At 39.2% G+C, this 17,124-nt stretch overlaps 1 protein-coding gene across 2 annotated transcripts in view; it reads right to left on the bottom strand.

Annotated features, from left to right (window-relative positions):
- The window catches only part of LOC135196928 (V-type proton ATPase 116 kDa subunit a 1-like), a 182,908-nt gene that overhangs the window by 42,158 nt on the left and 123,626 nt on the right, over window positions 1–17,124 (bottom strand). For both annotated transcript variants that reach the window (XM_064223765.1, XM_064223766.1), the window contains exons 11-13: window positions 8,611–8,747; window positions 8,186–8,398; window positions 1,421–1,601 (exon numbers count right to left, since the gene is read on the bottom strand). In XM_064223765.1, coding sequence (XP_064079835.1) covers window positions 1,421–1,601; window positions 8,186–8,398; window positions 8,611–8,747 — 531 coding nt within the window. The remainder of the gene's footprint in view (window positions 1–1,420; window positions 1,602–8,185; window positions 8,399–8,610; window positions 8,748–17,124) is intronic.

Genomic DNA, 17,124 nt, shown 5'->3' with positions numbered 1-17,124 from the left:
ATTAAATTCGTTGACCATTGTATGGCACTGTTACTTGACATATTTGACAGCTTCCCAGCTCCAAGCGTCACTGGAGTTATGAGAAGGTAAGGAAATTGATACAGAAAAAGACAAAGGTAAGAATTTTAATTTGAAATTAGTTATTATTATTATCATTATTATTATTATTTGAAAGTATTAATAAACACATGCATCTACCATAAAAATTCTCTCATCTCAGTAAGAGAGAGGAGTTATCCTTACATAAGTGAAGTGGAAAGGTAATTTTTATCTCTTTAAAATACTAGCACACATGAATTTTGTAATTACAGTTTTATTATTATTATTATTATTATTAACTGAAAATATTGATAAACATTTTACATACTAGTACCATAAAAATTCTTTCATCATCTCAGTAAGAGAGAGAGAGAGAGAGAGAGAGAGAGAGAGAGAGAGAGAGAGAGAGAGAGAGAGAGAGAGAGAGAGTTATCCTTAATTAAAAGGGTGAAATGGATAGATTATTGTATTTCTTTGAAATACTATCACATGATACGAATTTTGTAATTACAGTTATATTATCATTATTATTATTATTATTACTTGAAAGTATTAAAAACATATAGTAAATGTACTATAAAAATTCTCGAGTCTCAGTAAATGAGAGAGAGAGAGAGAGAGAGAGAGAAAATTACATGAACACTTGGCGGCAACAACACAACAGCTCCTCCCCCCTTCGGTCCCATTACTTGATATATTTGACAGCTTTAGTACCTGGAGTTTGAGAGAGAAGACTGGGATTTCCTTCATTCCTACATAATTTTTTAAATTTAAAAACTACAATCTTACTAATTCACTATAGTATTTTCTTAATGAATTGATATTATTGCAGAATACATTAATATTATTTGAAAATAGTATATTATTTATTTATCATACAAAAAAAAACACACATCTCTGTAGGAGAGAGAGAGAGAGAGAGAGAGAGAGAGAGAGAGAGAGAGAGAGAGAGAATTATTTCTATTATTGTGATATTTAATCTTATCAAACTTACTAATACAGTATTAATCAATATTAATATTTGAAAATTAGTAAATCATTTGTATCATAAAAATGTATTTTGGTCATGAAAACATCAAAATCCACTAATTAAGAGATTATTTTTGTCGAAAAATCCCGCGAATTGGCGAATCCCCCCCCAAAATAATGGGCAGATAAGGTCCAGAGCGAAATCCGCGAATCAGTGAGTCCGCAAATTCGGAGAACGTGAATACGGGGCCCACTGTATATATATTTATGTGTGTGTGTGTATATATATATATATATATATATATATATATATATATAATATATATATATATATATATATATACCTGAAATAAATAAATATATTACATATAAACATATATAATATTCTACTTGTTAATGCATATTCTCTTACCATATTGATAAATGTTATAAGTATAGATGGTGCACAGCTGGGGGAAACATCAATCGTACCATTTGCACCATACCACACCCACTTATGAAACACCAGAAGGACCAGATATCCAAAGAGAGAGCATAGGAATATCACCTGGGGTATGAATTCACAGTATATGCTAACATGTTTGTTGAAAAACCTGAAATGGAAAAAATAATTTTTTTTATTATTATTTTACTGTAATGCCCACGTTAAATGGAACACATTTCCATGTATACTTAGTTACAAAAATATCTTCAGTACCTAACAGCAATAAAATTTTCATTAATTTCTACAGACAAATAAGTCACCTTACATTCAAAAGAAAAAGAAGGGCCTACTCATTGACAAAGTTCTTATATACATACAAACGTTGACATATTACTGGGTTTAGTTTCTCAAATTGAGCTTGTTAGGTGATTATAACATATGTTTACTGTAATATGAATATATTCTTGGTACTCAAAAATATTCAAAGAAATAATCATAAAAAGAGGCCCAATAGACTTAACAGCACTAGGAATAAATATTTACATAATTACATTTGAAAAGAAACTTTTACAGTAAAGACTAGTAACAAATGAAAATTACAAAGAATCCTATAATGAAACAGAAAAACATTAATACACAAAGAAGGACACAATAATATTTAAACAAAAGAAAATAACAGACTAAAGAAATAATCATATGCAAGTTTTTCACAGATATGCAAAAATTTGTGTATCCTTGAGAAACACTGCAAAGGTGTTTAATTTTTTATGTAATTTATAAGTTTTCAAGCTTTTGTGTAAATTAAATAACATTCGAGAAACCCTGCAACTGTATAAGTTTTTATGTAATTTATAAGTTTTCAAGCTTTTGTGTAAATTAAATAACATTAAATAAAAATAATTCTCTTTTCTCTCTCATTTATTGAGATGAGAGAATCTTTGTTGTACATGTATATGTTTATGAATATTTTCAAATAATAATAATAATAATAATAATAATAATAATAATAATAATAATAATAATAATAATGAAAAGCACAACAAACAAATGCACAGACAATACATAAGACAGACTAAAGAATTGGTCAGCAATGAAACATGGCAACGGCTACAAAGGGGAGAGCTCAAGAAGGAAACAGAAGGAATGATGACTGGCACAAGATCAGGTCCTAAGAACCAGATATGTTCAAAGAACAATAGATGGAAATAACATCTCCCCCATATGCAGGAAGTACAATATGAAAAATGAGACCATAAACCACATAGCAAGCAAATGTCCGCCACTTGCACAGAACCAGTACAAAAAAAGCACGATTCAGTGGCAAAAGCCCTCCACTGGAGCCTGTGCAAGAAACACCAGCTACCTTGCAGTAGTAAGTGGTACAAGCACCTACCTGAGGGAGTGATAGGATACGATCAGGCAAAGATCCTCTGGGACTATGTATCAGAACAGATAGAATGATACATGCAAATAGACCAAATAGACGTTGATTGACAAAATCAAGATAGTATCACTTATTGATGTTTGAATACCATGGGACACCAGAGTTGAAGAGAAAGAAAGGGAAAAAATGGATAAGTATCAAGACCTGAAAATAGAAATAAGAAGGATTTGGGATATACCAGTGGAACTTGTACCCATAATCATAGGAACACTAGGCACGATCCCAACATCCCTGAAAAGGAATCTGGAATAACTTGAGACTGAAGTAGCTCCAGGACTCATGCAGAAGTGTGTGCTTCTAGAAACTTCACACATAGTAAGAAAAGTGATGGACTCCTAAGGAGGCAGGATGCAACCCAGAACCCCACACTATAAATACCACTCAGTCGAACTGGAGGACTGTGATAGACAAAAAAAAAATTAATTAATTAATAAAAAAGTAATAATAATATAGCATTTTATAGAAACAAAATATCTTTCCTTCATCTTTTGCTTGGCTCTTTGAAGAGAAGCTCAGGCCAGAGCTATCAATTATGTCCATTTAATATGACAAGTGGGGGTGTGTTGCGATTGGCAGGTCAATGGATTTTTATGTAATTTTCCCTCTGTAATAATCCATAAATAATTTCCTCTTTCTCTCTCTCTCTTTTGTTTGTAGTCAGTGGTAGATAATTTCAAATTTACCTAACTTTACCTTTACCTGTCTAGAACTGTAAATGAGTCTTTCTAAAAGATACAAATAAGAGACAGAATAAAGAAATTCTTAAAAATGAGGTTAAGACGACTTTTAAAAATAAATCAGTCACAAGGGGTAAAGAAAAGAGAAATAGCAGTACATACTCTTTACACTCTCCTATATTTTTACCAACCATTTATTTTTTATTTTAAGGGTAATGTATTAAGCTAACATTGAAATGAAATTATAGTAACTTAAATTTTGTTTAAAATCAAAATATCTTTCCTTCATCTTAAAGAGCATGAGTAGGGTCAAAATTTAGTGTTCAAACTTTGGAAATAAGCATTTATTAGCATTTTTTTAGACTGCACCAAACTTACGTGAAAATTCACCTTGTGCAAGGGGTTCTGAAACCTAACCTCACATAAGATTCAGGTACAGTGGTACCTCGAGATAAGAAATTAATCCGTTCCGAGGCGGCCTTCGTATTATGAGTTTTTCGTATCTTGGAACACATTTTACATGTAAAATGGCTAATCCGTTCCAAGCCCTCCAAAAACACCCCAGTAAATTATATTTCCAGGCCTAAAATACATGTTCTAGGGTTACAACGCCGATCCGACGGAAGAAATATGACTCCAAAAACGCAAAATACTGTACATACTTGAGTAATATTCAACTGCATGTAATGTTCAACCCCATTTTTACTGCATATATTAGGACTTTAGCATATGTCCCTTAGCAATAAGCCTAGCCTATGTTAGCGGTTGCTACTGTAGCCTAGTCTATGATTCTGACATCTAAACCTATGAGCTAAAAGCTTAGAATATGCCAATAAAATGTATAAATAATCAGTATGTACTCATTTCAAATAATTATTAATTAATCATTAACTATAATACACAAACAAACAAAAAACAAACCTTCCAATTGATTGTTTACATTCAGCTCTTACCCGTCTTACGAGTATCGAATGAGCACCAAGCAATCATTTTTCCTAGCACACAGTAAGCCATAAATTGTCATTAGTATCTCTCTTCAACTAATGAAACTACCAAACAGTATAATAACCATTCATTTCTATTCTTTATTCTATCTTTACCTAATGTTTCTTTTATTAAATGTATTGCATGAATAAGTTTTACAATTTACAGCATCCTTTTACCAATAGAATACTTAAAGCACAAGGGGTAGATGCTGACCAATAGGAGAGCAGGACCTTATGGGGTGACTAGCATCAGGAACAAATGGGAGAGCGGGAGGATGGTGGCGAGTTTACTCAGTTGGCGGCGCGGGAGTTTTAAAATTGTTCTCGGTGGTCCGGGCGAATCTCAGGACTTTACAGCAACAACCTTTCGTATCTTGAAAACTTTTTGTATGTAGAGCAGTAAAATTTTTCGCATTGGCTTTCGTATCTCGAGTTTTTCGTAAGTAGAGCCTTTCGTATCTCGAGGTACTACTGTATTACTGTATTCAATACTGGTGTGGGCTTGGTTAAGTATCATTACCCATCATAGCCTCTTGCAAAGCTATACATACAGGAGACACTTTTGATGCGGGTAGCCTTAGTTCTTCCCATTTAGCTCTTATTCCCTGACAGTTACACTAGAGAAAATGAAAGAATTTTACTTTGCTTTTGAGGCTGCTAAATTGGAGTCCCCTTTTAAGTGCTTTAAGTTGACTGCCTTGCTCCTGGCTTTTTTTTCTAGAAGGAGACTGATTATTTATGGCAGTCTACTGTTTTAAAGTCATCCTGATGCTTCCATGGAGATACCTGCCACAGATGGCACACCCTCCACATCATCATGGGCATTGGGCACCCTTGATAGCTTCTTTGTTATGCAAATTTCAAGTGCAGGAGTACCAGACAAAGCTGGCACTGCCTGAGGAAAGGTAGGAATTTTCAGACAACTGACACATCTCCTGAAGTACCAAGTACCAGGAGCACTGTTCAAAGCTGGTGCATGCCCCAGTCTCCAGAGAGGCCAGCAAACCAGTGCACCTAGCTGGTGCAGACTCCAGAGTGACAGGAGTGCCCGGTACATCTGGCACTGCATCAGAAATCACAAGGGTTGCCTCCAAAGAAGCAGGAGCACCAGAAACCACTGAGACAGCCTCAAAAGTGGTTGGAGTACTAGTCACCACTGATCTTCCCTTTACATTGTCAAAGTATCTACTTTAACTCTCATGTGATGTGATAATGCTTTTAATTTTCACTTTCTTTTACTGTGGCCAGGCTAATGCCATTTTTTAAGGACAGGAATTTGACATTCATACCACTTAATAAGGTGACTTGGGACATCTCCAAACCACATGATTTTTGCCTTGGACCTTTGGTTTTGTGACACCAGGGTGAACTAGATATTAATTGTTTCATTATGGTAAAAAACAAACCCTATAAATCAGGAAAAAAATGTAAGAAACAAAATTGGAAAAAGGGGCTTCATTTGATTGTTCTATAATGTCTTTCAAAGTTATATACCAAATTTCAATGCTATAGCTTTAAAACTAAGAGAGAAGATAGATTTTGAAGGTCAATAAGTATAGTTTTGAGATGCGGGCGTTCAAAGTTTTTCTTTGTATTTTTACTATGACAATGTTAATAAATCAAACTTTTCTCAACAGAGGTTGTCAGAGGAGGGTGCAGAGATCATCATCTGTGCCAAAATGGTATCACCAGAGGGTCCAGGAGTACTTGATTCTTTATTTTTACTACTCACAAAGATCGAAAAAAAAAAGTAAACCTGAAAACCTTAAAAAGATATCATCAGCCTTTCATGGAGTTTATCATTCCAGCAATAGCACCAGTACTGGACAAGATGTACAGTAGGAAGAGGTGTGTAAATTGTGTAATTGTTGCATTTTGGATGGGCTGGGAATTTATGAAGGGTGATAGAGAAATGTTTCTCAACTTCCATAGTGGTAAGCTTCCTCACTCGTTCCCGATCTTGTGCCAAACCAGATGTGCTCTTATCAGAGAAGAAAGACAAGATTCAGAAGATAAAGGGAAGAATGAGAACATGCACCACCTCTCATACACCATTCTCACACACCAAAGGTGGAAAAGAACAAAGGAAAACTCTCCCTCCAGCAAGAGAACTCAGGCTGCAACTGCACTAGAGATCAAGTGCAAGCCAAGCACGACGGTGATGATAGCTACCATTTAACCCCCATGAAAGAGAGCATGAGGAATCTGCCGTTTGCTAGAACATGCGTAGTCCAAAGACTATGCATGCAAAGAACAAACAGGTTGTACAAGCCTGCCCTTTTAAAAATCCTTGGGGGTATACAAGGGCAAGGGGCTATCCTTAGCCACAGCTGCAAAACATACTTGGTCAACAGAGCCAGTACGGGAACAGAGGATAGAATAGAATAAAATATAGGATTTAGGCCCAAGGCAAAATGCTAGGACCTATGAGGTCAATTAGCACTGAAAGGGAAATTGAGTCAAAAGCTTTGAAAAGTGTAACAGGTGTAATAATTGATTTATAGTTGCACTATGAATCAATAGTTAGTAGAGGGTGGAAAGTAGGATGGAAGATAATGTGAATGAAGGTACAGTAAAAGGAATGAAAGAGGTTGCAGTTAGGAGCCAAAGGGATGGTTCAAAGAACCTTCAAGTAATGCCAACTGATGGCATTATCCCCCTATGGGAGAAGGGGGGTGAAGAGAAATAAAGATCCATCCCAGTGAGAGCTTGATGGTGCCAAGGGGGGACAAGGAGCGAGCAGTCTTTAAGTGGGCATACACAGAGGCAGCAGTCCTGCCAGAAATATGATAATTATGCTTCAGTGATTTGGCTCTTCTGCTCACCTGCAACATGGAGAAAGTGAGTCCAAGGATGTGAAGGAAAACAAGGAGGACCTGAAAATGGAGGACAATACTAATGTGAAATGAGGTGAAGAGAGAAAATTTCTTCCCTTATCTCTGAAGCAGCTACTGGTAGAAATACTTGAAACTTGAGGATTTCCTTCCTTGCAGAAGACAGATGTTATGGCTTGTTAAGACACGAACTGCTGTATCACATAATCATTCATACCTTCATGAGATGAAAAGGAAAGGTTTTGATGCTTCTGGGCAAGAAGAAAGCAGTATCAAAAGCCAGCTAACACCCCTCTCCTCCTTACCAAACAAGCCACTTCTTTCTTACAGGAAAGTGGACCAAGCACAAATATAAGGGAAAGGTGTACAATATTTAAGTGATAAAAAATACAGCAACACTACGTGGGTCTATTGATATGGGAATATAAAACACTCAGATGGATGTTAGGTCATGTTTCTTCCCCACAGTGAAAGAACAAACAAGACTAAATGACAAAAAATTCTAGAAAAAGGTCACCATAAAGGAATCCAAGGCAAATGAAAAATAAAATTCCTAGTTATTCATCTAGTCCAAAGACCATACATTGAAGCATGTCCGCACTTTACAACAGCCAAAGAAAACGTGGCTAGTGCTGGTTGTGGGTGAAAGATTTTCTCCCACTCACTCCTCCTTTACCACCAGCTAACTACATTGTTACTGAATTGAAAGACCATACTAGCTGAAGGTTTGTATTTCCATAGGAAGAAATGGAACAGCTTTAATCTTGAAATCAACAAAATTACCATAAGGAAAACCCAAGGATCATACATACTTGTAATTTGAAACACTAAGAATGACACCAAACATCATGTGGATAATGCCAAAAATGATGGAGATCTTCATTTTGTATGAATTGTAGTAATTAATCTTGTTGGTTGAAATCTGCCACATTGGATCCAACCCAAATGGGTATGGATATTGATCATACATTTCAGGATCGCCTGGATCTAAGGTGAGCTCTTTGTTAGTTTTCAGTGTAGACTCACTGAAAAAAGAAAAAACAGTGTACTCATACTGTAAAAAAATACTATGTACATATATCAATAAGTCTCTTTGTTAGCATTAGACAGACTGCTATTTTAATTCTACTTTAACTAGACTGACTGTTTATTTTGAATATATATAAAAATTTAATAGCCTTGAATAGTACAATATAACAAAAGTTGAATACACTTAACACAATAATAAAATACATACTTATATCTTCCATGCCATGAGGAGCCAAAGATGTTGAGTGCTTTGGAAAATACATCATTATAAACCAAGCCAGTATACATGGAGAAAGCCCCCATCAAGAGAATTATATAACGCCCACCGAAGAAAATATTCCAAATCTGAAAGACAATATAAATTACTATAAGAAACTATATACATATAAGAGAAATGGTCACATTCTTATTAATCATCTGAAGTCCCAACAAGGAATAACAATTCCTACAGACTTCTGCTCACCATGTCTTCGGTGACATACTATCACCAGTCAAAGTTCTTTACAGAGGCACTCAAGTCTCGAACTGCACTGTTTTGTCTCTTACTTTCATAACCTTCCCTTACACAGAACACTAAGTTCTATCTGTCCTTTCTACCACCAACTGTGCTGCGCAGCCTAAAGCCTTGCAATTTTTGTCCACTCCCTTCAGTCAATTCCAACCTGCTTGTGGAACTTCTCTGACCTGTTTTCAGTTTCACCCTCCTTTAAGGATCAACCATTTAGTACATCCCTGTAAGAGCGAACATGTCTCCCGAGAGGTCTAAAAATGACATCTTTGAACTAAATTTATATAGTGTATATATATATATATATATATATATATATATATATGTGTGTGTGTGTGTGTGTGTGTATATGTATATGTATATACATATGTATATGTATATAATGAATGGCATTGTTGCTTCTAGAAAGTCGGATCTTTAATAAAAAGAGTATGGCCAGCAGAAACTTCAGCATTTTTTTGTTAAAACTTTATTTTCATCCAACGCCTACGTTTCGGGATACAAATCCCATCTTCAAGGCTAAAAACAAGGAAAAAATTAAAATTCTATACATTAAATCTGATTTTAATGTATAGAATTTTAATTTTTTCCTTGTTTTTAGCCCTGAAGATGGGATTTGTATCCCGAAACGTAGGCGTTGGATGAAAATAAAGTTTAACGAAAAAATGCTGAAGTTTCTGCTGGCCATACTCTTTTTATATGTGTATATATATATATATATCTTATATATATATATATATATTATTAATATATATATATATATATAATATATACACACACACACACACACACACGTACAGTAGTACCTCGTACTTCAAACTTAATCCATTCCAGAAGGCTGTTTGAAGTATGATTTGTTTGAAATATGAAACAAATATCCCAGTAAGAAATAAAGGGAATCAGGATTATTTGCTCCACCCAACCCAAAAAGTCCCCTTTTCACATTTTTTTCTATTATTAATGTGTTCAAAAGTTAAATTAAGTGTGTAAAGTAATGAAACAGTACATTATATGAGGTAAAATTTTCGAAATTTTATTTTTTCTGTGTACGATTTACGAACTATTTGGTAAAAATGGTGCCGGCCAGCTGGGGGATGGAGGGAGGAGAGATGGGAACCCTTTGAGCAAACCAAATTGGTTGCACTATGCAAAGGTTGATAAAATCTATTTTATTCACATATTGGGTACAAAGATAATCAAAAGAATCGATAGTGCGTGTGTCTGAGAGAGAGATAGAGAGAGAGAGAGAGAGAAGAGAGAGAGAGAGAGAGAGAGAGAGAGAGAGAGTAATCAGCGTGTTAACACTTGGATCTTAAGTGCACGAAAGAGATTAATTATGCAACAAAACATCAACTTACTGCTGGCAAATGTCAGACTTTTAAAACAAACATGAGGATTTTGCAAACAAATAAATAATAAGTCAAGAATACAAGAAAAGGAAAGAGAAAAAATAACTTTTCACAAGGAAGCCGTTTCAACAAACAATCGAAGGCACGCAGAAGCTGAAAGTGAAGCCAGTTTGTTTATTACAGAGCTAAGTCACTTTTACAGTAAAAAATCGTAAAAAGCAATTGTCACTAGATATGTTATTGTCATGATACAATAAAGTTTTATGCATACTTACCTGGCAGATATATACTTAGCTATAGACTCCGTCGTCCCCGATAGAAATTCGAATTTCGCGGCACACTCTACAGGTAGGTCAGGTGATCTACCGCCCCGCCGCTGGTGGCGGGAATAGGAATCATTCCCGTTTTCTAAGACAGATTTTCTCTTCCACCTGTCTCCTGAGGGGAGGTCGGGTGGGCCATACACCGTATATATCTGCCAGGTAAGTATGCATAAAACTTTATTGTATCATGACAATAACATTTTTATGCATTCAACTTACCTGTCAGATATATACTTAGCTGATTGGCACCTTTGGCGGAGGGTAAGAGACAGCTAATTTACTGAAATAGACAGGAAACAACATATGTTGTAGGTAATAAAAAAAAAAAACTTTGATTCCTACCTGTGTTAGCGAAAGACTTCATGGCTACTGCCTATGAGCCCGCATCGCTTCAAGAGCCTCAGCGAGGTAGTGACCTCATGCTAAGAGTTCTTGATGGTCTGTTACAGGGGTCTTACCCACTTACGCTTCAGAACCTTAGGATCTTTGTCAATGGGGTCCTATACACTTACATGACAAAACACCTTGCCTATTGGCATGATCATAGAGCACGACACTAATCCCGATCACCTGATCCTAATTGGGGTTAGTACTAAGATTGAAAGGAGTCATCCCTGAACATCCTTTCAAGCAACCCACAACTCAACAACAATATTACAAATAATCATTAAAAACATAAAAACAAAATTAAGGATCAGCGTCTGCTCCATTTCCCAGCATAGTATCCGCTGATACATAAGGTCCAAGAGAAAAACATTTATCGTATGTTACTCTAACATCCTTTAAATAGTGGGATGCAAATACTGAATTGCACCTCCAATAAGTTGCTGCTAAAATGTTTCTCATGGACATATTCTTAGTGAAAGAAAGGGAAGTTGCCACAGCCCGGACTTCGTGAGCTTTTACTCTCAGCAGCTTTAAAGAGTTCTCTTGGCAATTCCTGTGAGCTTCGGTAATCACATTTCTGACAAAGAACGCCAGTGCGTTCTTTGAAATAGGTCTTTTGGGGTTTCTTACCGAACACCAAAGACTTTGTCAACATCCCTGAAGCTGTGTCTTCTTTTTTAAATAGAATTTTAAGGTCCTGACTGGGCAAAGGGACTGATCCAACTCTCTACCTACCATAGAAGAGAGTCCCTTGACTTCAAAACTTCTAGGCCAAGGTTTAGAAGGGTTTTCATTCTTTGCTAGGAATAGATCCTGGAAAGAAATAACCGCCGAGTCTTTTTTAAATCCCACCCGAGAGTCCAAAGCATGCAATTCACTGATCCTCTTAGCAGTTGCGAGAGCCAACAGGAATATGCATTTACTAGTAAGATCTCTGAATGAGATTTTATCTGGAGGTTCGAACCCTGTCCTGAAATCAGAATTTTAGGACTACGTCAAGGTTCCAACTCGGGGGAATAGATGATCTCAATTTCGTAGTCTCAAAAGACCTGATGAGATCATGAAGATCCTTATTATTTTCCAGATTCAGCCCTCTGTTTCTAAAAACAGCTGAGAGCATGCTCTTATATCCCTTGATAGTGGATACGGCCAATTTCGACTCTTCTCTTAAGAAGAGAAGAAAATCCGCGATTTCAGTCACAGAGGTATTGGAAGAGGACAGCTTCTTCGACCTACACCATCTACGGAAAACTTCCCACTTCGATTGGTAGACCCGCACGGTAGAGGCTCTGCGGGCTCTAGCAATTGCAGTTGCCACTTTCTTTGAAAAGCCTCTCGCTCTGACCAGTCTTTCGATAGTCGAAAGGCAGTCAGGGAGAGACTTTGGATGTTTTTGTGGAACCTCTCGAAGTGGGGTTGTCTGAGCAGATCTGTCCTGTTTGGTAGAGATCTGGGGAAGTCCACCGTCCATTCCAGTACCTCTGTGAACCAGATTCGGGAAGGCCAGAAGGGAGCAATTAGAATTAGTCTCGTTCCCTCCGATGCCACAAATTTTCTTAGTACTTCCCCCAGAAATTTGAATGGGGGAAAGGCGTAGGTGTCTATGCCTGACCAATCCATGAGGAAAGCATCGATCGCCGTGGCTCTGGGATCTTCTTCTAGCGAGCAGAAGTTGTCTATCTTCCTGGAGAGGAACGTGGCAAACAGGTCAATCTGGGGTCTTCCCCAGAGGGACCACATTTGTCTGCAGACTTCTGAGTGGAGCATCCACTCTGTCGGGAGTACCTGGTTCTTTCTGCTCAACCTGTCTGCCCTTAGGTTTTTTACCCCTTGAACAAACCTTGTCCTAAGAATTATGCCCCGTTCCTCTGTCCAGGTTAATAGATCTCTCGCTATTTCGTTCAGTGAGAAAGAGCGAGTGCCCCCTTGATTCCGGATGTAAGCCAGAGCTGTGGTATTGTCGGAATTGACTTGAACTACCACTCCTCTGACTTCCACTTCGAAGTATTCCAGGGCTAGATGAATCGCCAGGAGTTCCTTCGCATTGAAGTGCAGTGTAGCCTGTTGTTTGGTCCAGGTACCCGCCACTTCCTTTGGACCCAGTGTTGCTCCCCAACCTGTTTCCGAGGCATCGGAAAACAACTCTCGGTGAGGGTTCCGAATCAAGAGGGACACCCCTTCGTTCTTTGTTAATGGGGTTAACCACCACTTCAGGTCGGAATTTATCCCCTGTTGAATGGGAAAACAGTCTGACAAGTCTCCTGTCTTTTGACTCCACATTTGTTTGAGATAAAACTGCAGAGGTCTGAGATTTAATCTCCCTAGGGAAATGAACTGCTCTAACGAGGAAAGGGTGCCCAGCAGACTGAGCCATTCCCTCGCTGAGGTCCGTTCTTTCCCTAAGAAGTTCGAGACTTTTTCTAAGCCTCGAGCAATTCTCTCTTGTGATGGAAATGCCCGAAAACCCCGAGAATCCATCTGTATCCCCAGATAGACTATGTTCTGTCTGGGGATCAATTGTGATTTCTCGAGGTTCACGAGTAGTCCCAGAGATTCTGTCAAATACAAAGTCTTCTCCAAGTCCTTCAAGCACTGAAGTTCCATTTTGCTCTTATTAGCCAATCGTCCAGATAAAGGGATATATTTATCCCTCCTAGATGTAGCCATCTCGCAACATTCATCATTAGCCTCATGAACACTTGAGGGGCCGTAGACAGGCTGAAGCATAGGGCTCTGAATTGGAAAACTTTTCCCTGCATCATGAATCGGAGATATTTCTTCGATGATGGATGCAGGGGGACATGAAAGTAAGCATCTTGTAGATCTAAGGAGACCATCCAATCTCCTGGACGAAGAGCCGCAAGAACCGATTTTGATGTTTCCATAGAGAACTTTGTGTTCTCTACAAATCAGTTCAATGTGCTCACATCCAGGACCAGTCTCCACCCTCCTGAGGATTTCGGAACCAGAAAAAGATGGTTGTAGAATCCTCGGGAATGCGGATCCCGAACCAATTCGATGGCCTCCTTTTGCAACATCTGTTCTACCAGTTGCAATAATGCTTCTTTCTTGGCAGGGTCCCTGTATTGGGCTGACAGTTCCCTCGGGTTCGTTGTCAAGGGAGGCCTGTCTCGAAAGGGGATCATATATCCCTTTGTTACCACTGAAAGGGACCATATTTCTACCTCTCTCAGAGTCCATTCTTCGGAAAATTTCCGAAGTCTGGCTCCTACCGGTGCTTGAAGAACTGGTGTCTCATTTTGCTTTCTTGATAGGTCTGAATGAAGACCTACCTCTCTTCTGTATTCCTTTCTTCTTAAAGGAGGGTCTGGCAGAGGAGCTCCCTCGAAAGGGCTGTTGAGGAGTACGATTCTCTCTCTTAACAGGAACCGAAGTCCTTGATTTCTTTGCTGATTGGGCCAAGAGATCTTGCGTGGCCTTTTCTGTCAAAGAATGAGAAATGTCCTTCACTAGTTGTGCAGGAAACAATTGGTCCGAAAGAGGAGCATAAAGAAGAGATGACCTCTGAATGGGAGTAACTGCTGTCATCAGAAAGGAACTAAATAAGACTCTCTTCTTCAGAATTCCAGTTCCAAAAAGCGAGGCCACCTCTCCTGATCCATCTTGAACCGCTTTGTCCATGCAGGACAGTACACTATAAAGGACTTCTGGGCTAAGAGATTCATTCTCTTGAGTCTTCTTGGCCAACACCCCAAGGGACCAGTCTAAGAAGTTAAAAACTTCTAAGACATTAAACAATCCCTTGAGGAGATGGTCCATCTCAGAAGTCCCCCATGTGATCTTTGCCGATGACAAGGCTTCTCTCCTTGACGAATCCACCAGATTAGAAAAATCTGCTTCGGCAGTGTTAGGGAGAGCTAGACCCAGTGATTCGCCCGTCTCGTACCAAATTCCCTTCTTTCCTGATAGTTTGGAAGGAGGGCAGGCAAAAACTGTCTTCCCCGCCTTCTCTTTGGATTTAAACCAATTTCCTACGAATCGGAAAGCCTTATTCATGGAAATGGATGGCTTCATTTTAACGAAAGATGATGGCTTCGAGACCTTCGTACTTGTAAATAAAGACCTCGGAGAAGGAGGAGCAGTAGGGCTTAAAGAGTCCCCAAACTCTTGAAGTAAGAGGGCTGCCAGCGTCTTGTAATCTGACAAGCCTGGAGCCGAGTGGTCTTCAGAGTCCGAAACTTCTTCCAAATCCAACTCCATTTCCGAAGAGGATTGTTTATTTTCAATAGGAGACGGGTCTCTTGCAACATCTGTCCCACTCTCGCAAGAACGACGGCCGCCTGTGCGTCAACTTGCGTCCCTACGAGAGATAGGTTGATCCTGCAACACGACCTTATCCTTCTCCTGGCAAGAGCGACGGCCGCCTGTGCGGCACCTTTCTCTCCTGTCAGAGGAAGGATGTCCTCTCCTATCGCTTTCCACGGAACCACCCATATCCTGACAAGGGCTACGGCCGCCTGTGCGGCACCTAGATTCCCTGTCAGGTAAAGGTTTATCCTTCCGAAAGCTAGACAAAACCTCTTGGCTTAATTGTCTTTTGGAAGAAGTCCGTATCTTTTGGCGCCTGGATGGCACTTCTGGCTCATTGCTCTTGGTTGGCGCTTGTGGCTCATTGCGCCAGGTTGGCGTTCATGGCTCCTTGCGCCAGGCAGGCGCTTCTGGCACATTTCGGCAGGGTGGCGCTTCTGGCGCATTGCGCCAGGCTGGCGCTTCTGGCGCATCTGACGCTTCTGACTCATATGGAGCTTCTAGCGCATCTGGCGCAGTGCGCCAGGTTGGCGCTTTTGGCGCATTCTTCATACTCATCAGAGTAGAATCCGCAACTTTTACGTCCGTTTCTTCTTTCCTTCCCTTCGTTCTCTTTATCGGAAGGAAAGAGTCCTTTCTTCTGGGAGTCTCCTTCGTAAAAACTCCTACTAAAGCGGAGAGCTGTTCCTGTACATTCAGTAGAATTTTCGCAGCAGCATTCTCTTTCTCCTTTCCCGATTCAGGTGAAGGAGGTCTAGAATAGGAAGGTGACTCCGATTTACGTTTAGGAATTAATTTGTTTTTCTTCCTTTCACATGGAGATCCATCGGAGAAAAGCTCAGGGCTTGAATTCAAAGTTGGAGCCTTCCAACTCCTTTTTAAGGGGCGTGACAGTTCATCAGAGCTCCAGCCCCTTACATTAGGTGAAGAATCTGAAGACGAAAAACACTGTTTTAGGATGCTTTTTCGGTAGCGATCCTTGGCAGTTCGGGTCGTCACAGAATCTGCCGAGGGGACGCCTGATCGGTGGGGATTCTCCATAACCTCCGTAAGGCTTTTGACATTCCTTATCCTCTGGGCCTGTGAGCTTGGAAGAGGTCTAGGCCTGGGAGCGAGATGAAGCCGATCAGACGCACCCTCCACTGCACTAGGGACACTTAAATCACTATCACTGTGCTTACCTTGTAATGTCAGCATTTTACGTTCCATCCTTTGCAGTGCAGCTTTAAGATCTGCAATTTCCGTTGCTGGATTTGCAGTCTTAGTACAAGAGGAAGAAGATACAGGTTTAGGGTTAGATGTTAATTTAAGTGACTCGTTAGAACGAGACCTACTTACGCTTCTGGAGGAAGCCTTCCTAGCCCTATCCATATCCAATTTCCTTAAATAGGAATTTAAATTCTTCCATTCTTCCTCATTCAAACCTACACATTCATCACAGGTGTTAGATATTGAGCATTCATTCATTCTACACCCCTTACAAACTGTGTGAGGATCTACCAAAGCTTTCGGTAGCCTCACCATGCATCCCTCATTTACACACTCTTCTAACCGTAAAGCTAGAATCCGACATTATGAGAAATATCCAAAAACCAAGTCCAAATAACAGTCCACGAAAGAGTATGCCAAACCAAAGATCCAATACGTCACCAAAATAACCGGCTTAGAAGATCAATAGCGATGAAAAAACACGAAAATCAAATCAGGAGTAACAACAACAATGTTGCTGTCACGGCCGATAGAGAAAATCTGTCTTAGAAAACGGGAATGATTCCTATTCCCAGCGGCGGGGCGGTAGATCACCTGACCTACCTGTAGTGTGTGCCGCGAAATTTTAATTTCTATCGGGGACGACGGAGTCTATAGCTAAGTATATATCTGACAGG

This window comes from Macrobrachium nipponense, chromosome 18 (assembly GCF_015104395.2).
Source record: "Macrobrachium nipponense isolate FS-2020 chromosome 18, ASM1510439v2, whole genome shotgun sequence".
Lineage (NCBI taxonomy): Eukaryota > Metazoa > Arthropoda > Malacostraca > Decapoda > Palaemonidae > Macrobrachium > Macrobrachium nipponense.
This window is presented reverse-complemented; position numbering and strand designations above follow the sequence as displayed.